The following is a 22,428-nucleotide window of genomic DNA, read 5'->3' as shown; positions in this document are numbered from 1 at the left end:
ACCAAGTTACTTACTTATCATTATTTTAAATCTTTTTTTACTCCACCTTGCTCAGGTTCCACTCCTTGGGTTTTCCATATCATGCACTCACTGGTGAGAGAAACGGAAGGATCCTGAAGCAATAGGAAGCACTGATGGTCCATCTTTCAAAAACCAGAGCCTTGTTCCAGTCAGATCTCTGATCCGAAACGCCATGAACATATAGATAAGCGTAATGATACACACAGTGAAACCAGTGTCCCAGTTCAGTTATATGAACAATCAGCATTCATGGAACGTCAGTTGTCCAATCAAATTAGAGGACCGGAACTAACTGTTGTATAATCACTTTTATAGACATGACAATCAAATGCCCGAACTTGCTTTAACTTTAATCAACTGAGTGCAAAAGCATGAAGCCTTTCCACATGAAGAAAAAATACTGCCAGCACATCTGTAAAAAATAAAAAATAATAAACTGCACATTTCTCAACTGTATATTTAGAATGAGCCTTCCTCAACACATTTCATCTCACACACACACACCTCAAGAGAGGATGTTGCAACAGTGTAAGTAAGGTTCAACTGAGCTGCTATGTCAACACGTGGCGAATGTTTCAAGAGTGTGAAAAAAGTGAGAGCTGACTGTGCTGCTTTACTGAGGAGATGCTGCCCTCTAGAGCATTCTGGACGTCATGGTACGTGTAAATAAACAGTTTCGCTGTATCCACAATGCCGTCTTGTTCACACACAAAGCTCTTCCTGTTCAGACATTAAACGATTAACAACATTACAACTACATTACGTAGCACTGTGAGACGAGGAACTCTAGATCAATAGGCCATGCATTTCACTGTTTTGTGAAGCGACCACGAAATTCACTCATCTTTGGGATGTTTACCACTCAGACACATCATTTATAATGATCATTCAAAACTCTGCTCCAGGTGAGGCTCGAACTCACAACCTCGGCATTGCTCTGCTTTGTACTGCTGTATAAGTACCGCGCGCTAACCGATTGCGCCACTGGAGCCTCGGAAATTTACACTAAACCAACCAGTCAAGTCATTTTATCCTAATGACAAGCATCGTTTTTAACCCTAAAATTAGGTCTTTATATATGAAAATATAAAGCTGTCTTTATTTTTTTGGAAGGGGGTCCCTCAGAAGAATATCATCATACTTGGGAGTCCTTAGCATAGAAAAGTAAAAAAAATTAAAAAAACTGGTCTAAATGACAATAGTAACAAATTATTCGACTGGAGTGTACTGCGGGGTGTTGAACGTTGTACAAGCTTGAACTGAACCGTGAAGATCTTTTGTACGATTGGAAACACTTGCTATCGGTGGCAGGTAATCTACCGCGGTAAAGTTAGACTTTCGACATTCGTTAGATATTCGGTTTATCTTACCCGCGCTCCCTTCAGTCGACAATCTTACAAAGATGTCATTAGCACACTTGGTTTAAAGGGAGTACAACTATACTATATGGGCATACAAACTGGATTCGGAACAGTCAACGCTTGGTGTGGCTGCAAAAATATGCCTGAAATGCTCCGATGCGCTTTGGCTGCCTAGCAGATGTAAGGGACCGTCTGAAAACTCCACCCACTACGCTAAAACATAGGAGATGTCCACTCATTCATTCAATTGACGTGCAACAGTAAAATACATGTTCACATTCAGAATGTTTTAATAACTTCCCAGAGGATAGATGAACTTACTACAGGTGAGATTATTACAGTATGATCAATTATATGAGTACAGTAATCAATTATTTTAGAAAAATATTCACTAAAATTCATCAAAATTATATTTTAACATTCTAAAGGGTGTAGTAACTTCCTAGAGGATAGATGAATTTATTACAAGTGAGATTATTACAGTATGATCAATTACATGAGTACAGTAATCAATTACTTCAGAAAAAAAATCACTAAAATTCACCAAAATTATATTTTCTCAGTTTAAATGTTGTAGTAACTTTTCAGAGGATATACGGATTTACAACAGGTGAGATTATTACAGTATGTTCTATTATATGAATACAGAAATCAATTATTTTAGAAACAATTCTATACATTTCTGTTAATACTGTATCTGCTTCCTGTTATATAGGCCTAAAAGGAGAGATGGCATAATAAAGTCTGATTGCTGATGGCAAGAGAGATCTCCACTATTGCTTCCTAGAGCACAGTGCTCATAAAATCGCTGTTGTGGAGAGGATGCTTAACATCTGACTTCAGTAAATGTATATCAAGTCTGGTATAGCTGTCCTTTCTGATAATTTCCCTTACATATATTTAGTCATCTGTTCTGATGTACTGTTGCATCCTGTGCCTCAATGATAGTCAGACTCAGTGGTTCCTTCAAAGTCCACCACCAGCTTTTTTATGTTTGTGATATTCAGCTGCAGTTGTTTTCTACAATACAACACAAATCATCCACCAGCTTTTTGTAATCGGAGTCTTCTCAATTTTCAAAGCAAAATCCAGTTGAAGTTTCAACTGCAAACTTAATGCAAGGAAACTGTGTTTGTATGAGTATTTCTCCAACTGGATGTTTCATCAGATATTTCATTTGATATGAAGTGAGATAAGACCTGATACAAAAGTAATTGTAATGTTGAGACAGGAACAGACGATGATGAGTGAACCCAAGTGCAGTATTTATTAACAATGTGAAATCCAAAACAAAACAAACATAAATGACTTGACTTGACAACATTATACCAAAGCAATACTTGATAAAAGACAATAGCAAACATGAGGGCTTAAATACATGAATATGTGTAACCACATGACAGAGACAACCAATGATGAGACTAAACTAATGAACATGATAACAAGGCAATGAAACAAGAACCAATGATGAAACAGAACTGATAACAAGACTCATAAACATAGACCAATGAAGAGACAGGACTAATATACATGGTGTAAAATGTTTAAAACACATTAAAACATGACAATAATATTACTGTGATAATTCCCAGTTACAAATAAGTAGGACATCTGTGGTATTTATTTTTTCAAAAACTCTTTTATAATGATCCCCAAGTTGTTATGTTAATGCTGTCATAAATTGTTTTCTAAACGTAGGTATAGTCACTACATTTCCATTAACAAAATTTATAACAAATTCATAACAAATTTTCCACCAAAAAAGTTTATTGCTATTATTCTATATTTTTATTCCTTCTGTAAGACTATTTTAAATTAATATGGGATCTTCTTTAAAGAATGTGACAGGCAAGTCAATTTGCAGTGTTTTTAATTTTATTTCAGTAAATAACTGAATAAGTTGTTGCTAATTAATTGGCTTTGAGTGACATTGGAAATTTTAAGGGATACAATGGTTTTAATCGATGGTTGTTTCAGTCAAGACCAATTTTACTTTCATTTGAAGTAATAATTTCATTGTATGCTTCTTTTCTAGGCTTTCACTGCCCAGCCATTCATGGGTAGAGCAGGGAGAACAGAACTGAATTCATAGTGAAAGTCCAATCAGATGGCAAATTCATTAAATCAGGGCAAGAAAAACATAAAGTAGCATTGGTCGCAACAGGCAGGGAGGCAGAAAACCAGATGAAAAAAGCCTTAATTTAGAGACACACAAGGAACATCCAAAACTCCCTGAACAAGTAGCAGGAACAGACAGAAAGCAGATGATCTAACACATGATGATCTAGCAAAAAGCTAAATAACAGGCAGAGTATAAATTCATAGGGGAAAAGAAGACACTAACACAATATATGTCTAGCCGACAGACATGGATTTTAAAATGACAAATGGATTGTAAAAATGGTTTCTTTGATGCAAAATGACTCCATATACACTGGCATAGAAAATTAAGGAGTGCAGAATATTTACTTTTCTTTGTGAACGGATTGCCGCTATAAATACTGCACAATTGTTTGGATTTCTACACAAACAAAAAATGTTACTCGTTCCTGCGGTTAACATTTTTGGTATTAACGTGTCCAAAATAAGTTATATTTTCAAAGTAATACTCAGACCTCGTTGTGGTAAGATTTGTTACTTCCTGATCACATGACGCACTTTCTTACTGCCCACCTGTTTGTGTAACTGACAGCGCTCTCGGCCAATCGGAATAGCTTTTGACACGCTCCCTCGTTTCGACACGCCCATTACACCACCCTACAGAGAACCGTCCTGTCATTACTCAACAACTTATTGCAATATTGTTCTCCATCTTCCATCCAGTAACAGTAACTCTGGCCCTGTTCGTTCGGTAAGTCTGAAAAGCATTTAATCAACGATTTTATATACTGTGTATGTGTGTCAACAATAATTGGAGTTCATCTTTGTTTTGAGCAGAATAACTCGAAGTAGACCTATAATTACAAATTGTATAATAAATGATAAATGTGTCGCGCTGATATGTGTTAACTGCTTTGTATATCAGTATTCTCTCCACATATGTCTCGTTTAGGTAGTGAGGTAGCACCAGTCCTCATCATGAGTAACATCACCTCTTGCATGGGACCTCAGAACCTTGTTTCTTCCATTCTGAAGCCCATTCTTATTTTGGAGTTTATTTTAGGGTTGTCTGGAAATGTCTTTGCTCTCTGGATTTTATTCTTCAAGTCACCATGGAAAGCCTGCAACATATACCTCTTATGTCTGGTAGTAGCTGACTTCCTACTGCTCATTGGGCTTCCTTTTCGCATAGACTATCTCTTTCGAGGTGAAGATTGGATATTTGGTGAATCTTCTTGTCGCTTCATCCTCTACATCATATCAGTGAACTTCTCAGCAAGCGTGGTGTTCGTGTTGATTTTAGCAGTGGACCGCTTCTTCAGGATCCTTTACCCACAGCATGCTATCACTCGAATGAGTGTGAGACAAGCAATAATGATGGTTAGTGCAGTTTGGGTGGGAGTTTTACTCCTTCGCCTTCCACCTGCCCTGAACGTGGTTCTCCAATCACATAAAAACTCTTCAAAGCTCATATGTCAAAGTTTTCTCTCATGGACATGGCCATCGTTAGAAATGAGGGTATACAATGTAGTTCAGCTGATAGAAGTCTTGATAGCTTTCATATTGGTGCTCTTCTGTTTCGTGCGTGTTTCCTTGCATGTCAATGGACGCTCGCTTAAGCCACACCGTAGGGTGAAACGGGCAGTGCGATTGCTTCTGTTGCTTGTGATCATGTTTGTTCTTTGTTTTCTACCTACTGTCATTGTTAGTATCTTCCTCCAAGGGTTTCCCTGCTCTGCACACTTACTGGTAAGTCTTAATGCCTCTTTAGCATTAACCTATATGAACAGTGTACTAGATCCAGTCATCTACTGCCACACTAATGCTTGGTTCCGAGACACTCTGAAAGGAAAATCCAATTCTTTGGGATTGACAAAGTTCCAGATGAGTGTAAAAACGAACAGAAAATCTTGATCTACCGGATTAAGTGGTTCCTTACACTTATTGACCATAACGAAAATAACAGTTGTCATTCCTTCCCTCAATACCACAAGAATAATGATAGTTATTGTTGTATTATGTACTAAGGTTGACTTAAATTGTGACAGTTTTGCTTATACATTGTACATGCTTTTATATACTGTAACTGTATTAGTATGTTCTGCATTCATTTACAGAAAACATACAATAAACTTATTTTATACAGTATTAGCACACAGACTTGCAATCTGTACTGTGCTTTTTTTATTTAGCATATTTCCTTAACCGTACAACATACAATGAAATACAACATAAATGTATGAGGCATAGAAATCAAAAGTAGCTTATCACAGTAACATGCTACATAAACAGCCTGGATAGTGAATAATCCCTCATGCCAAATTTTAACTATGTCGACTTTTTGTCAGGTCAAAGGAGAATTTCTCATTTAAATTACAGTAAAGAGAAAGACAAGTGCTAAAATGAGCTTTTCCTATTTCTTTTTTGATTTTCCTCAAATTACTTGCCAGTAATTTTCGTAAAAACCCTCATGCCATGCCAGACTTTCTTTATCCTGCAGAACAAAAATGAAGATATCTGAGCACTGTAAGTCCATACAATGCAAGTGAATGATGACTCAAACTTTGAAGCTCCAAAAACCACATAAAGGCAGCATAAAAGTAAATCCATGTCTTCTGAAATTATATGGTAGGTGTGGGTGAGAAACAGATTAACATTTAAGTCCTTTTTTACTAAAAATTCTCCATTTTCACATTCGTTCACATTTTGAAAGTGAAAATGAAGATTTATAGTAAAAAAGGACTTAAATATTGATCTGTTTCTCACCCACACTTATCATATGGCTTCTGAAGATATAGATTTAACCACTGGAGTCGTATGGATTACTTTTATGTTGCCTTTATGTGATTTTTGGAGCTTCAAATGTCTGGTCACCATTCACGTGCATTGTATGGACCTACAGATTTGAGATATCTTCATTTGTGTTCAGCAGAAGAAAGTAAGTCATACACATCTGGGATGGCATGTGGGTCAGTAAATGATGAGAGAATTTTCATTTTTGGGTGAACTATCCCTTTAATGTCCAAGGGACATGATCTGCAGCAGTTGCAAACACTGGTATGGCTTCCAGGAATCATTATAGCCAGTAACACAACATCTTCGGTTAAAAGAATCTATTGAACATGCTCTCAGTTAAACGCATTGTTAGAACTGAGGAATAACTAGTAGCTTACAACCTACACTGTCTGACAATGATGTCCAGTCCTTGCTTGAATACAATAGAAAAACAGCTCACAAACTTGCACTTGTCATGATACACACAGAAGATATAGAGAAATAAAGAAATTCCTTCAATGCAGAGCTAACTGAAATTACAAAGAGAACACTAATAATTCTCAAAAGAGTCAGTTGAGAGTGGACAGCATCAGATAGAATTTATCTGTACATGGCATGGCCACTTGTTGAACCCTGTTTAGTCCCTACATCCTTAGAATTATTATCAAAGACTTGCATTGCTCAGAGTTGATGTTATAAGTGTTCAAATTAAACTTGTACTTAGGGATCGTCCACCCCAAGTGGAAATTCTGTCATCATGTACTCACCCTCATGTTGTTACAAACCTGTATAACTTTCTTTCTTCCATAGAACACAAAAGGTGTTTTTAAGTAGAATGTTAGCCGCAGTTACCATTCAATTTCATTGCATCTTTTTTGCATACGATGAAAGTCATACAGGTTTGGAAGTACATGATGACAGAATTTTAATTTTTGGGTGAACTATCCCTTTAAGAGTATAAAGTACTTAAAAAGTCTGCATTCCAAGAGGGTGTTGAATATACATGTATGATTTTAGTTGGGGTTTATTAGCTAAATGCTTTATTATTGTGTGCCTTGAAGCCTTTTGTCCAGAAGAGGAATCAGAAGTACAAGGACTAGAATAAGAGGAATTAGAAGGTATTTAGCAGCCTGTGCAGTGCAGAATTTGGCAGCAAATGACAAACTGACAGAATAGGCTGTGGGAACAATGCAGACTTGAGTCAGTCATGGATCACAATTGGGCCTCGCATTCGTAAACTGGGGTGAGGGGGTGCCAGTACAGGTATCTGCGTTGGCCCCTGAGGGACCCTGCGCAGGCTGATCTGCTCACATGGTTGTCTACATGCTCTTCTTAACTGTGAACGGGAGAGCAGCCTCCTGGCTTTCCTGAGAGAAACAAAAGGATAAACTATGATAAATGGTCATTTAGAGCGCCATCTTTAAAAACATCCCAAGACAGATTGCAATATAAATGTAATGACACTTTCTGTACTTTCTTAGAATTATTTGTGATCACAGTGGGTATTTGTACTTTACTAACACTTTTGTAGAATAAAGACCTTCTCATTATGTATAGGGCCTAATTCAAAACAATTCAAGACAGTTTTGTTTTTTTGGCAGTTGTGTTTTTGCCATGTTGAACATGTTCAGTGTCATACAGATTATTATATTAAGGAAATAACTATTATAATAATCATGACAATGAATTAGAAAGTACATGAAATTATCACTGAAACCCATGTTGTGCAACTAGCTGTGCACATTCAGGATATTACCAAGATAGTGTGACAGGAAACACACACCCCAAGCAGAACTAACTTCTTTATTGTGCTTTGTATGTTTAACAGGTTATGACTGTGTGTTTCTAAACCTAATAATTTAGAAGACCTAACCTCAGTTTCCTCTTCTGTGAAAACCCTGAACTCTCACCCTGAACAAAGTTGGGGTGTACATTTTTGTAAAAGAAAATTCTGGTGGATCTGGGCTAGAGTGGCTTTGCATTAAAAAAGTCTGCTATATGTGAAATAGCCTAACAAACTCTACATTTATAGAATAACTCTCTATATATGCACTTACAAATGGTGGAAACATTGATATTTTTTTTTCTTTGTTTAACAAAGAAAGGTAAAGTCAACATGTCTTTATAATTGCTTTTTTGTGTGAAATATAATATGAATGTAAAATCTAGGCTACATACTGTATATATATATTAGTGCTGTCAGTCGATTAACATTTTTAATCACGATTAATAGCATAATTTTATGTAGTTAATCGCAATGAATCACAGATTTTGAAAGTGCTTAAATTTGATACTATATATACTTTTTTCCTGTCGAAATTCATTTATTTCTATCTTAGGAAGGAAAACAAAGTAATGTGTAACAATATAATGCTTTATTAAAATTTTACAAACAAAGCTTTCCACAGTATGAAATTACAAAGATAGTAATGCTCTAAAATAGCACCAATTCAATTAACATTAAAGGGGTCATGAAATGTCCTTTTTAATAGTTCCATTATCTTCCCTGAGGTCCACTGATAATGTTAGTAAAGTTTGTTTGTATTTAAATAGTCATAATTTAGTAATATATAATAATTTTGTACCCTGTTTCTGGCCCTCTGTCTGAAATGCTCGGTTTTGGCATAAGCGCCTTCTTAAAACTTCAACATAAACGCCCACTGTTCTGATTGGATAACATTGTCCAGTCCCTCAAATAGAGCCATTTTTGAAACTCAATAGGAAGAAACTGAAAAAGCACCAAAACATTATAAACGAAATGTCAGGGTTTATACATAACGCACATCCAAAACATTGCATCCGAATATATTAAACTGTTAATCCCAAGCACAACAGTTAACACTCACACTCTGTCTACACCAGATGCGAGAGTAGCGTCGCATCCAAAGCAATAGAACCCATTATAATCAATGATTCTGTCTACCATAGAAGCGTTAGTTGCGGCACGTCACGTTGCGCCGACAGTAAACAGATGTCCCATTCCATTTTGCACTGGCGCTACTACTGCCAACAACACAAATAAAGGGTTTAGAAAGTTAATGTCGACTTGCCCGGTGAAGACAGCCTCAAGCCTTCGCATCGCGTCAACGGATGCGCCCGGTGTAAACAGGGTGTCAGCACGTCAGTCATGATCACATATGAAATATTCATGAAAGAAACCATGTACTCACATTATTTGCGATCATATCCAAGTGTTTTTAACTGCCCCGTCTGTCAATAAACAGTTCCTTTGCAAAGCTTGAACTACTAAAAATAGCGCAGATGTGCTAAAGAAAGCGTGCATGACGCATTTGTGCTCAAAACAGCAGGGCAGCAGCTGAATGACAGAAAGCTTCTCCTCTTCAGAGTTGTAACTTGACACTGCGTCTTTTAAAAGCATCCCGAGATATGTATCAAGCGGTCAAAAATGTCTGTCTGTGCATGTTTCTGTAGAAAAACATTTAAATCCAGACAGGCACATGAAGGTGTCCTGTGTAAGTCCACTTAAGATGAATCTCACATGACAGGCCCAATCTCTCTTTTCTTCACCTGTGTGACTGACTGAGAACCAGTGGGCAGGGCTAAGGGTGCAATGACGGAAAAATAGGCATTGCATAAGCAATGTATTTGGTCCTTGTGACGTCACAAGTTCCAAGAATTCCAAACGAGCCGCTTTTGCAGCCTGGTTTAAATAAATGCTCTTTTTCTATTAAGGAAGAAGTTTTCAGTTCTGAAACATAGAATATTTTTTTTATAGTACAATGACCTCTTGTCAAAAGATCAAGGAAAATTTGATTCCTCACTTCATGACCCCTTTAAATGTTTCCCAAAGTCTAATTGGGAGTTTGACTAATTGAAAGAACTAGTCCCCACATAGGTTGCGTTTTCATTGCAGTGGGCATTAAATCTCTTAAACTCTCATCCTCCACAATATTAATATGACGGTAGACTGTGGCTATCCACTTTTCTACAGCAATCATGAAGCCACATTCATGATTCGCATCAGAGCTTCAGCGTCAAGCATCGCTTTGAATTCCACATGAAAAGCGCTTGCAGACAAAAACGTCTCATTCTGCGTTTTGGTGATTGTTAAGGCTTGACGTGCTTCTGTGGTAATTAAAATGCACCTTACTAAGGCTAAAAAAGACTTGATTTATATCATAAGTCACATCTGGGCTTTTTGCTCAGTGTAATGACTACGGGCGGACACATCGCAAAGGTTCCACCCTTCCAACTAGTGTTTATGCTGGTTTATGCTTTATTAATGCTAAATGTGTTAATCGCGATTAAGAAAAATTAACGAATTAAACTTTTTAAATTAATCGCATGCATTAACGCGTTAATTCTGACAGCTCTAATATATATATATATATATATATATATATATATATATATATATATATATATATATATACACATATATAATTTTATAAATATATACAGTTGTGCTCAAAAGTTTGCATAATATGACTGATCATGCAAAAAAACTGTCTTTTATTTAAGGATAGTGATCATAGGAAGCCATTTATTATCACATAGTTGTTTGGCTCCTTTTGTAAATCATAATGATAACAGAAATCACCCAAATGGCCCTGATCAAAAGTTTACATACCCTTGAATGTTTGGCCTTGTTACAGACACACAAGGTGACATACACAGGTTTAAATGGCAATTAAATTTTAATTTCCCACACCTGTGGCTTTTTAAATTGCAATTAGTGTCTGTGTATAAATAGTCAATGAGTTTGTTAGCTCTCACGTGGATGCACTGAGCAGGCTAGATACTGAGCCATGGGGAGTAGAAAAGAACTGTCAAAAGACCAGCGTAACAAGGTAATGGAACTTTATAAAGTTGGAAAAGGATATAAAAAGATATCCAAAGCCTTGGAAATGCCAGTCAGTACTGTTCAATCACTTATTAAGAAGTGGAAAATTCAGGGATCTCTTGATACCAAGCCAAGGTCAGGTAGACCAAGAAAGATTTCAGCCACAACTGCCAGAAGAATTGTTCGGGATACAAAGAAAAACCCACAGGTAACCTCAGGAGAGATACAGGCTGCTCTGGAAAAAGACAGTGTGGTTGTTTCAAGGAGCACAATACGATGATATTTGAACAAAAATTAGCTGCATGGTCGAGTTGCCAGAAAGAAGCCTTTACTGCGCCAATGCCACAAAAAAGCACCTTGACACGCCTCACAGCTTTTGGCACACTGTAATTTGGAGTGACAAAACCAAAATAGAGCTTTATGGTCACAACCATAAGCGCTATGTTAGGAGAGGGGTCAACAAGGCCTATAGTGAAAAGAATACCATCCCCACTGTGAAGCATGGTGGTGGCTCACTGATGTTTTGGCGGGGGTGTGAGCTCTAAAGACATGGGGAATCTTGTGAAAATTGATGGCAAGATGAATGCAGCATGTTATCAGAAAATACTGGCAGACAATTTGCATTCTTCTGCACGAAAGCTGCGCATGGGACACTCTTGGACTTTCCAGCACGACAATGACCCTAAGCACAAGGCCAAGTTGACCCTCCAGTGGTTACAGCAGAAAAAGGTGAAGGTTCTGGAGTGGCCATCACAGTCTCCTGACCTTAATATCATCGAGCTACTCTGAGGAGATCTCAAACGTGCGGTTCCTGCAAGACGACCAAAGACTTTGCATGACCTGGAGGCATTTTGCCAAGACGAATGGGCAGCTATACCACCTGCAAGAATTTGGGGCCTCATAGACAACTATTACAAAAGAGTGCATGCTGTCATTGATGCTAAAGGGGGCAATACACTGTATTAAGAACTAAGGGTATGCAGACTTTTGAACAGGGGTCATTTCATTTTTTTTCTTTGTTGCCATGTTTTGTTTTTTTGATTGTGCCATTCTGTTATAACCTACAGTTGAATATGAAGCCCATAAGAAATAAAAGAAATGTGTTTTTCCTGTTCACTCATGTTTTCATTAAAAATGGTACATATATTACCAATTCTCCAAGGGTATGCAAACTTTTGAGCACAACTGTAACAATGAGAGTAATGAAAGAATTGCCTAGGTTTTAAGTTCATGCTAAATTAATGAGGCAGACAGGCATCCACAGGGGACAGCCCTAAGATTAGATCGGCCCTAATGAAAGAACCATGATCTGGGTCTCGAACAACGTATGTATGCTTACATTCTTTAATGTTCTGTGTATGTGTGCTTGCATTTATAGCACCTCTGCTTACTTTATAAATCACACTACATTAACACAAGTACACATATTCAGTAATTTTAATTAAACCATCACAGAGCCTGAAAATAACTGTGATTATGTTGAATGGATTGATGGATTTGACCACAAACTTTTAACACTATAAATACTAGAGTGACTGAGTGAGAAATATTCAAAGATTGCACTGTGTAATAAATGTATTCCTGCACAACAAAACCCGCTTTCTGATTTTATAACTATCTTCCTGTACAGTTTCCTGAAAGCTTCAGTTCTACATCTGAATGTAATGCAATTTCAGCTAGAAGGACCTGACTGTCTGTGATGACTGTGTAAACTGGTAAAAAAAACAAAAAAAACTTGAGCCACAGACCAGATCCCATTTGTTTCTGGGTCTCCTGCCTAGTTAAAAGCTAATCTTTCAGAGTAGGGGCTCTAAATTTAGCCTTGCATCTGCTCTAGTCCTGGAGACCAGAGGGAGCTGTGTAAGTCATGGTTCATATGGATGTGACTGTAATGGAGAAACATTTTCTTACGTTTCCTCTGAGCTCCAGCTCACAACTACTTAGACTTGCTTTTTCTTAATACCAAATATATTAATACTAAATCTTCTGCTGCTGTGGGGAACCATTATGACTATTATCCTACATTGAGCATTAAAATTCCCCTTGCAGGTTGACATGTCAAAAGCCACTAGGGTGACACTTCATATCATATTCATAGTGTATTGGTTAACCCTGGGATTCTTTTGGTCATATATGTCATACATTTAGCAAGACTCCACAGGTAATGTGGTTTAGCCTTTGTGTACGGTGCATGCGATCTTACCATGAGTAGGTGTCTAACAGCTGCAGCAACAAAATGAGACAAGCAAACAGTCACTAAAAAGTATAGTCATAAAAACAATGTGATCCATGATACAATGGGGCAAATCAAAAATGTGTCCAATTTCCCCATAATGTGTAATTTGTAAATGAATTAAAAACCTTTTTTTTTTTTTTTAGCTTAATTTGAATATCACTAGAACCGTCAACACATTTCACATCCAGTCTGTACTTTCGACTATATCAGTGCAAACTGGGATGTCAGTCATTAGCATTGTGCATGTGGAAAATTCATGCAGCCTTACATATTTGGTTAAATATATAGCTCTTAATCCTTTTATATTTCATTTCTGTGGATTGAGAATTAACAGTGGATAACAAGTTAATGTTTTCTCCATATTACTGAGAAATGAAGACGACTGTGGAGGAGGGGCATTTTAGACCAGTTCATAGAAGTAACTCTGCCTCAACTTTATGTTAGAGGGACATTTTCAAAAGCATATCCACAAAGGATCTGTGTATTTGTGCAGGTTTTTGTGTTATATTGTAAAGTTACCTGTGGAGTCTCTAGATTAAAGTCAACATGAAACGCTGTTTGCACCCCTATTATTTCTGTAAAGTGAAAAAGGATATTTAATTAGAAAATTGTAGGTCGGGATCTCATTTTATCCATTGGGAATTGATTAGATCTTGAAAAGTGGGTGTTTCATACCAGAATGGAGCCAGGTGGGTGAAAGGGAGAGGTTGAATAAATAATTGGGATTGGTTGTTAGCCGAAAAAGGAAAGTCAAAAGCATGTTTACCAAAAGAGTACAAACATAAAAAAAAAAAAAAAAATGGAATAGTGTGCGCTGAAGAATCGTGCACAATATGGCCAAAAACATGCATAAACATTGTCCGTTTTAATTTCATGTTGACTTTAAAACTAACCTCAGTCTTACTCAAATCTTTGATTTTCTATTCAGTGTTTTGTCCATGCCACAGATGAATGGGATCATACGCATTATGTATTGCTAAATAATGGATCTTTGTTACTAAAAGTGTACCTGGCATCTGTGATTGACTGACCCATTTTCTACTCTGACAACTCCAGCTTAGACCAATCTTACTCGTCACTGTCACTGGGTATGACCAATGCAGTAGTTACACATGTGCCAATCCTGTCACTAAGATCAGTCACTCTTAGGTGAAGTTTGAATCAAACGGATGGAAACTTAATCAGATGTGTCATGCCATCTCTGGGGATAATCTCTGCAGGTGCCAATCATGGAAGAACAAGGTAAAGGCTGATGTTTGACACTGGGGTGTTTCTGCCCTGCTGTTCTCCATTAAATTCCCCTTTGGGCTTCCATGCATTAGTGCACAAAAAGGGATTTTCATAGAACAAGGCACACAATGACAAGTTTGGGTTTGAGGATTAAGATGCCATGAGAAATAGAGCCATAATGGACAGAGTTTGCTTTGCACACCTTGTCTCTCGGGAAACTAGGAAGAAACTGTCATCAGGTGCATCAATCCAGTTGGGCCGTCTCTTACGTAGCATCAGGCCACTGGCACGAAGGTTGGAGCCACCGGTACTACTTCCATTGTGCTGCTGAAAGAAGATAGGATAGGGGCATCATAAATTATTTAACCCATATGCTCTTTTGAGAGTGACTTTACTGTTATATTTCGCACCACAGAGGCCACATTGATGTAAGTGTAAAAAATAATAATAGTAATTTATTTTAATATGTTCCTTTGACATTATCAAAACCTAGTAGACAGATGTTATTGACGCTTTAAGCATTTGTTTGATCACAAAGTAGGCATGCACTTTTCCTAAATGTGACCATTCAAATAATGTTATTTCAGCAAAAGCACATTGTAGAATAATACAATCAGAATCAATCAATAAATAAATAAATACTTTTGTTAAGCATTATACAATTCAATTGAATGGAATTTTGTTATGAAATTGAAATGCGGGGCCTGGGTTGCTCAGCGAGTATCAACGCTGACTACCACCACTGGAGTCGCAAGTTCGAATCCAGGGTGTGCTGAGTGACTCCAGCCAGGTCTCCTAAGCAACCAAATTGGCCCGATTGCTAGGGAGGGTAGAGTCACATGGGGTAACCTCCTCGTGGTCGCAATTATTGGTTCTCGCTCTCAATGGGGCGCGTGGTAAGTTGTGCGTGGATCGCAGAGAGTAGCATGAGCCTCCACATGCTGGGAGTCTCCGCGGTGTCATGCACAACGAGCCACGTGATAAGATGCACAGATTGACGGTCTCAGAAGCAAAGGCAACTGAGACTTGTCCTCTGCCACCCGGGTAGAGGTGAGTAACCGCGCCACCACGAGGATCTGCTAAGTAGTGTGAATTGGGCATTCCAAATTGGGAGAAAAGGGGATAAAAATAAATAAATAAAAATTAAATTGAAATGCAAAAATCTTAAAAATGGGTTTAAATGTTATTTTGAGCGTACTCGTCCCATATATGAACAGGGACTGTCTTTGTGTTTCTTTGTTTGCCGGTCTCTCACTTCTCATTTCCATTTTACCCAGCCGCAATAATCTGTGGGAAACCTCTGAGAGTTGAGACAGTAACTGTCACCAGAACCAATTCACAGCATGAACATTATCTGCATTTGAAAATTGTATAAGATGGAATTTCTTTCTCCCTCTTCCAATTTAAGCAACATAAACCCTGTGATTTGTTGTTTTCCAGGGAAGTGAAAGCACACCAAATGTAATATTTAGAGATGTGTCATGAGTCTAACCCATAACTGCACTGACACCATTGAATCAAAAGTCATTAATGCCTACCAGAATGGGTCCCACAATATGAGCTGGGGTATCTATGACAAAAAGAGACATTGTGAGAAATGAGCATACTACAGTGATATTATCTCTTATAAACATTTTCAGTGTATACAGTGGCCCAGTAAGTATTTGGAAACTTTGTGACACCTAAGTCACATTTTAAATAAATTAATAATTTCACTGCATTATACAATTAAATCAAACCAAGAATATTTCCAATTACTTTTAACCAACTGGTCACAGGGTCATTTTTTGTGGATTCAGGTCCCCTCAAGAGTAATCACAGGTGTTGATCATCATCACATTAAAGGGTTAGTTCACCCAGAAATTACACTCACCAGCAATTTTATTAGGTACACCTGTACACCTACTTATTCATGCGATTATGTAATCAGACAATCATGTGGCAGCAGTGCTTCAGTTAATGTTCATATGAACCATCAGATTGTTGGTGCCAGATGGGCTGGTTTGAGTATTTCTGTAACTGCTGATCTCCTGGGATTTTCAAGTGCAACATTCTCTACAGTGTAAAGAGAATGGTGCGAAAAACAAAAAATATCCAGTGAGCGGCAGTTCCGTGGGTGAAAACGGCTTGTTAATGACAGAGGTCAGAGGAGAATGGCCAGACTGGTCAAAGCTGACAGGAAGGTTACAGTAACCCAAATAACCACATGTTACAACAGTTGTATGCAGAAAAGCATTTCTGAACATACACACGTCGAACATTGAGGCGGATAGGTTACAGCAGCAGAAGACACCTCCGAGTACCACTACTGTCAGCTTAGAACAGGAAACTGAGGTTGCAGTTGGCACAGACTCACCAAAACTAGACAGTAGATGACTGGAAAAACATCGCCTGATCTGAGAAATCTGGATTTCTGCTGAGATACACAAATGGTAGGCCCACTGCAGCCTCAGTTTTCTATTCTTGGCTGACAGAAGTGGAACCCAACATGGTCTTCTGCTTTTGTAGCCCATCAGCCTCAAGGTTCGACATGTTGTGCATTTTGAGATGCTATTCTGCTCACTACAGTTGTACAGATGGTTTTCTGAGTTACCGTTGCCTTTCTGTCAGCTTGAACAAGTCTGGCCATTCTCCGTAGACCTCTCTCATCAACAAGACGTTTTCGCCCACAGAACTGCCACTCGCTGGGTGTTTTTTGTTTTTTGCACCATTCTCTTTACACTCTAGAGACTGTTGCATGTGAAAATCCCAGGAGATCAGCAGTTACAGAAATACTCAAACCAGCCCTTCTGGCACCAACAATCATGCCATAGTCTAAATCACTGAGATCACATTTTCCCCATTCTGATAGTTCATGTGAACATTAACTGAAGCTCCTGACCCATATATGCATGATTTTATACATCACACTGCTTCCACATGATTGGCAGATTAGATAATCGCATGAACACGTAGATGTACAGGTGTACCTTATAAAGTGGCCGGTGAGTGTGTCATTTACTCACCCTCATGCCATCTAAGATGTGTATGACTTTCTTTCTTCTGCTGAACACAAACAAAGATTTTTAGAAGAATATCTCAGCTCTGAAGGTCCATAAAAAGCAAGTGAATGGTGGCTAGAACTCCAAAAGCTCCAAAAAGGAGATAAAGTAAGCATAAAAGTAATCAATAAGACTCCAGTGGTTTAATCAATGTCTTCTGAAGCAATCCAGTTTGTTTTGGGTGAGGACAGACCAAAATATTACTCCCTTTTCACTGTACATCTTGTCATTGCATTCTCTAGGCACAATCATGATTTCAAGCTCTATTATACTTCCTTAATACTTTAATTAATCCACTGGAGTCTTATGGATTAAGTTATGCTGAATGTATCTCCTTTTAGATCTGGTCACCATTCACTTGAATTGTAAAGATCTAAATAGCTGAGATATTCTTCTAAAAATCTTTGTTTGTGTTCAGCAGAAGAAAGTGAAAGTGGAGATATATGGTAAAGAAAAAAAAAACTACTTAATTGTTGATCTGTTTCTCACCCACACTTATCACATTTCTTCTGAAGATATAGATTTAACCACTGGAGTCATGTGGATTACTTTTATGTTACCTTTATGTGATTTTTGGAGCTTGAAATGTCTGGTCACAATTCACTTGCATTGTATGGACCAACAGAGCTGAGATATTCTTCTAAAAATCTTTGTTTGTGTTCAGCAGAAGAATGAAAGTCATACACATATGGGATGGCATGAGGGTGAGTAAATGATGAGAGAATTTTCATTTTTGGGTGAACACTCTCTTTAATAATGGACCTGTTCCACAAAGTTGGACAACCATGAAGTGTCCAAATTCCTTTTGTCTTAATTTTGAACAATATAGCTATTGTTTTATCTTTTGAAACATTCTTTTTGTGAAATATTTGCTTGAAAAGTGTGTTTGTACTGTCTTTAAAATAAATGGCTTTTTTCTTTTTTTTTTTGCCATTTTGTTATATAATGCCATACTGCACATTTTTTAGTGTGGTTTCAGTATCCAAAGACTTTTCAGGGTCACTGTGTGTTAGTAAGTGTGAGCCACCTTGTCCTGGTGCAACAACCCTTCTCTCTATGGACTCAGCCCTGCTGTGGTGATGATAGTTCCGTTTTCCCAACATGCCCAGTGGACCATGACTGGGTAGAGAGGAAAGCAGGCGTCGCGGGGGCTGCACCTGTAGGCCAGGAGTGCGGTGTGGCCGCTGAACATGAGGTGCTGGGCGAGACTCTGAAACAACAGAATATAAAAAAAAGTCACAGTGGCATCTCAGAGTTACAGTCAGAGGTATGACCGTATGCATGGAGAGCTTCAGACAGCTCTAATATTATGCAGCTCACCAAGGTACTGCAGGATGCTGGTCAGGGTGCTCCTCGGGGAGGATTTGGGCTTCATAGGTCGCCCTGTCATGCCCTCTGACACCCGGATCATATCTATTTACAAACCAGCAGTATAGAACAAACAAATGGAGACAGCCAGGTCAATGCGGAAAAAAAGCATGAGAGAGACATTCTCAAGCACACACACAACTTGAGGCATGCTAAATAGGTCACTTTGATGGTTATTGCTGTGAAACACCACCCTGTGTTGACTAATCTTTCTGAGCGAACAACGATTTTCACAGGAGCAGCAAGGTGAGTCAAATCCCATTTGCTGCACTATTGGTTCTTTAGGCCTAAGAGAACATATTTCTTCCCCCCTGAACTCCAGAACACAATGAACCCATTTCTTTAGTGCATTTTTAAATTAATTAAAACTCCAAAGGAGCTGAAATTTGTTTCCAGCCATTCTCTTTATGGTCTTGGAGATGTACTTTAATTTATTACCTCTTCAACAATACCTCTAATGTGGGGAAGAAACATCAGTGAACTGGGTGATGCATTATCTACAGACATAAAAATCCATTCTTTAAATTGAATGAAAGCTCAGTGGAGATCTGTGCCTTGGGCAAAGAGCTGAAACAGTGGTTCTCTGTTGGATTTTTGTGTGTCACCAACTGCATGTGTATTTTGTCTCATAGAGTAATTATAAGCTGAGGTTTAGAACAAATGTTTTAGCACAATTAAGTATTATTTCTTCATCTTCAAATTTTCATACAGTTGCAGGTGTGTTTGAAAGAACAAACTTTCATGATTTCTATTGTCATTTGTATTACCTTCAAGCTGATGTGTGCATTTTTTTTCGATGATAACATTCTCTCATATCCCAGCTTAATATGCAGAGTCAAATATAAGTAAGCCATTCCTAGGTTGATTTTATCTGAAAGTGTAAACACTGTTTGAGTGACTTGAACAGCCCGACACAGCAACAGAGGACAGGGCTACTGGTTTGTACAACCAATGGAACAGGATAACATTTTCTAGCATCTGTTCAAAAAGTTTTTGTCATTCCATTTGGTGACACTAGTGGAGCAGAAATTACACATTTCAGCTTTAAAGAACTTTTTCAGTGTTAAAAAACTTTCTCCTATCCCAGCTTAATATGCAGAGACAACTAATTAAGACATTTGTAGGTAATTTTTTCTGAAAACTGTAAACGCTGTATCTCTTTGGCACTAAAAATTTGGAGCGACCATTCAGCCCGACACAACTACATTTACTCAACCAATGGCATCAGTTGGGGGCGGGACTGTCTGTTTGTTTAATCATTGGCTGGGGAGGGGGCAGGGATGTGAGGAGGTTTGTTTGAAAACAGTGTCAAAGCTGAAGGATGTAACTTTTCTGAGTTATATTACTTTCTCATATCCAAGCATAATATGCAGAAACAACTATAAGCCATTCAGATGTTATTTTTCACGAAAACTGTAAGCAGTCTTTTTGTGGTGCTATGAAAATTGTTTGTTTTAAACGACCCGCCCCAACAACGTTACTCAGCCAATGGCGTGAGTCGGGGGCAGGACCATCACTTTGCTTTATCTATAGCAGGCAGGGAGATTCAGAATTATTTTTTTTGCAATTCCGATTGATGGCGCTAGTGCTGCAGAAATTACACACTTCACCTTCAATGTTAGGGCAAAAATCAGGCGGACAAAATGTGACTTAATATAAAAAAAGGAATGTGATTTTAATTGTTTGATGCTTTATTCAATGATTTTCATGCACACGGTCTCTGATGGGCAGGCAAAATGTTGATTAAAACTTTGTAAGCTTGCATGTTGAATGAGGTTGGAAAGAAAAAAATAAATGCAATGTTGCATCCACAGCAGGTCTTATGAGTTGCAACACATGAATATATGTACATTGACCGAAAAATGTAAACACAAGTTAATGAAGGTACGGCAGGAGCCAATGGAGCTCATGCTGTTGGAGGAGATGGATTTCACATGATTGCCACTCTGCTCAGCCTATCAGTGTGCGTGCAACAGAATGATGGACAGGTACACAAGACACATGAAACTACAAGGACTCATAGAGTGGTTTCAGCCATGGTTTTATTTGTGTTTTGGTTGCCCACAAGACATTCACACAAAGAAAAATAAAAGAGAGAGATAACACAAAGAGCATGCCCCCCAGGTTCATCGTGCTTCCGGACAGAAAGATGTCAGAACAACTTATGGTCGGGGGTACAAACAAACAAGTGTCTGGGATGGTGACAGAGATAGAATGGAGGCACAGAATGGAGGTTTCAATGATGGGAGAGGGGCAATGCAGAAAAGGGATAGTTTACCCAAAAAAGAAAATTAATATGGGTTTGGCACAACATGAGGGTGCATAAACGATGACAGAGTTTTCATTTTTGGATTAAGATTGGCCAGATGCAGAGCAGATGCTCTCGAAGAGTTCACTTCCCTGTTGACATGAGCTCTCCCTGTAAAACTGACCCATTTACAAATACCTGTTAAGACTTCCATAAAATCAGAGCAAAGCCTGGCTGCATAGATCTGTAATCTCATCTATGGGCTATTTAAAAGCATGTTGCATATTTTAGGGTTTTAATTTTGTGATGTATTAGAAAAATGAATGCCATAAAAATAATTTGAAAGAGATCTTTCCCTTTCACTCAAACTCACCATTTCACCGATTCACTTCATTTCATTCAAATCACATGCACTCTATGTCAGATTTATTTTAGGAACAATTTCAGAACCCTACAAATCTGAAATTATTGCATCATAAAAGAGATTATTATGTGAATCTACACACTACTGTCCACATTCAAAAGGCGTGGACCGAATTAGGCACTGACACCACTGCTTAGTGGATGCACTTTTGTCACTCCCAAACATGGATCTAAACTGCAATGCGCATTCTTCCCTTTTAAGCTCCTAGACCAGAGCCATCCTTTCCTCCTCTTCAATTAAACTTCTGCATTCTAGCATACTGTGCCAATATAACACTTCCCAAGGTCCATTGTTCTAATCAGTTGCTACCATTGACCAACTTTCTCAGCATTTTTAATAGACCATTAGACTAGTGTGTAATTTCGAAAACTTTGCAAAATTCATTTTTAAACATCAGGAGAACAGAGAGGAATAGGGGTGTCTACCTACCCTTGTTAAAACTGTATGACTCAATTATTTTAATTATTTCCTTCCACTTGCTGTACCTCTAGTTAATTAGATCATCAACCCGCCAATAAAAAAACTGACAGTCCATCACCCTTGCACTGAAATTGATGAGACTTCTTAGAAATTAAACCTTCCTTCATGATCTCATTACATAGACACAAGCTTCTGACCATCCTGACAACGTTAACTACTTGACCGATTCGTTAGAAACATAATAGTAATTCAATTAGCTCCACCTACCGCTTTAGTTCAAGACATTTTCTTTGGTTCTAAAGTACACAAGTCTGTATGGAGTTTCATTCTGTTCTCAAAAGGTCCAATAAAAAAAATGGTGAAACTATATTCCTGACTGTCTGTATTCAGAGGTAGTTCA

The 22,428-nt window shown here is 38.0% G+C and overlaps 2 protein-coding genes and 1 non-coding gene across 6 annotated transcripts in view; 1 reads left to right on the top strand and 2 right to left on the bottom strand.

Annotated features, from left to right (window-relative positions):
• Nucleotides 1-918: 918 nt before the first annotated feature.
• Nucleotides 919-1,012, bottom strand: trnai-uau (transfer RNA isoleucine (anticodon UAU)). Its single transcript has 2 exons — nt 975-1,012; nt 919-954 (listed from the first exon to the last, which is right to left on the bottom strand). It is a non-coding gene; the product is annotated as a tRNA-Ile (tRNA).
• Nucleotides 1,013-4,108: 3,096 nt separating this feature from the next.
• Nucleotides 4,109-5,640, top strand: hcar1-4 (hydroxycarboxylic acid receptor 1-4). The gene is made up of 2 exons (XM_051667713.1): nt 4,109-4,233; nt 4,435-5,640. Exon 2 carries the CDS (start codon nt 4,461-4,463, stop codon nt 5,394-5,396), a length of 936 nt encoding a protein of 311 aa, XP_051523673.1. The 5' UTR covers nt 4,109-4,233; nt 4,435-4,460; the 3' UTR covers nt 5,397-5,640.
• A 676-nt stretch (nt 5,641-6,316) lies between these two features.
• The window catches only part of LOC127423419 (metastasis-associated protein MTA3-like), a 48,869-nt gene continuing 32,757 nt past the window's right edge, over nt 6,317-22,428 (bottom strand). The window contains exons 15-20 of one of the 4 annotated variants that reach the window (XM_051667699.1): nt 18,889-18,981; nt 18,596-18,778; nt 16,066-16,097; nt 14,730-14,854; nt 13,265-13,284; nt 7,495-7,624 (exon numbers count right to left, since the gene is read on the bottom strand). In XM_051667699.1, the coding sequence (XP_051523659.1) occupies nt 13,278-13,284; nt 14,730-14,854; nt 16,066-16,097; nt 18,596-18,778; nt 18,889-18,981 (440 nt within the window). In that variant the 3' untranslated portion in view covers nt 7,495-7,624; nt 13,265-13,277. Of the gene's footprint in view, nt 7,625-13,264; nt 13,285-14,729; nt 14,855-16,065; nt 16,098-18,595; nt 18,779-18,888; nt 18,982-22,428 lie in introns of all 4 variants that reach the window. The other 3 variants (XM_051667700.1, XM_051667696.1, XM_051667697.1) reach the window with 3 other exon arrangements.

Source organism: Myxocyprinus asiaticus, chromosome 32 (genome assembly GCF_019703515.2).
Source record: "Myxocyprinus asiaticus isolate MX2 ecotype Aquarium Trade chromosome 32, UBuf_Myxa_2, whole genome shotgun sequence".
Lineage (NCBI taxonomy): Eukaryota > Metazoa > Chordata > Actinopteri > Cypriniformes > Catostomidae > Myxocyprinus > Myxocyprinus asiaticus.
This window is presented reverse-complemented; position numbering and strand designations above follow the sequence as displayed.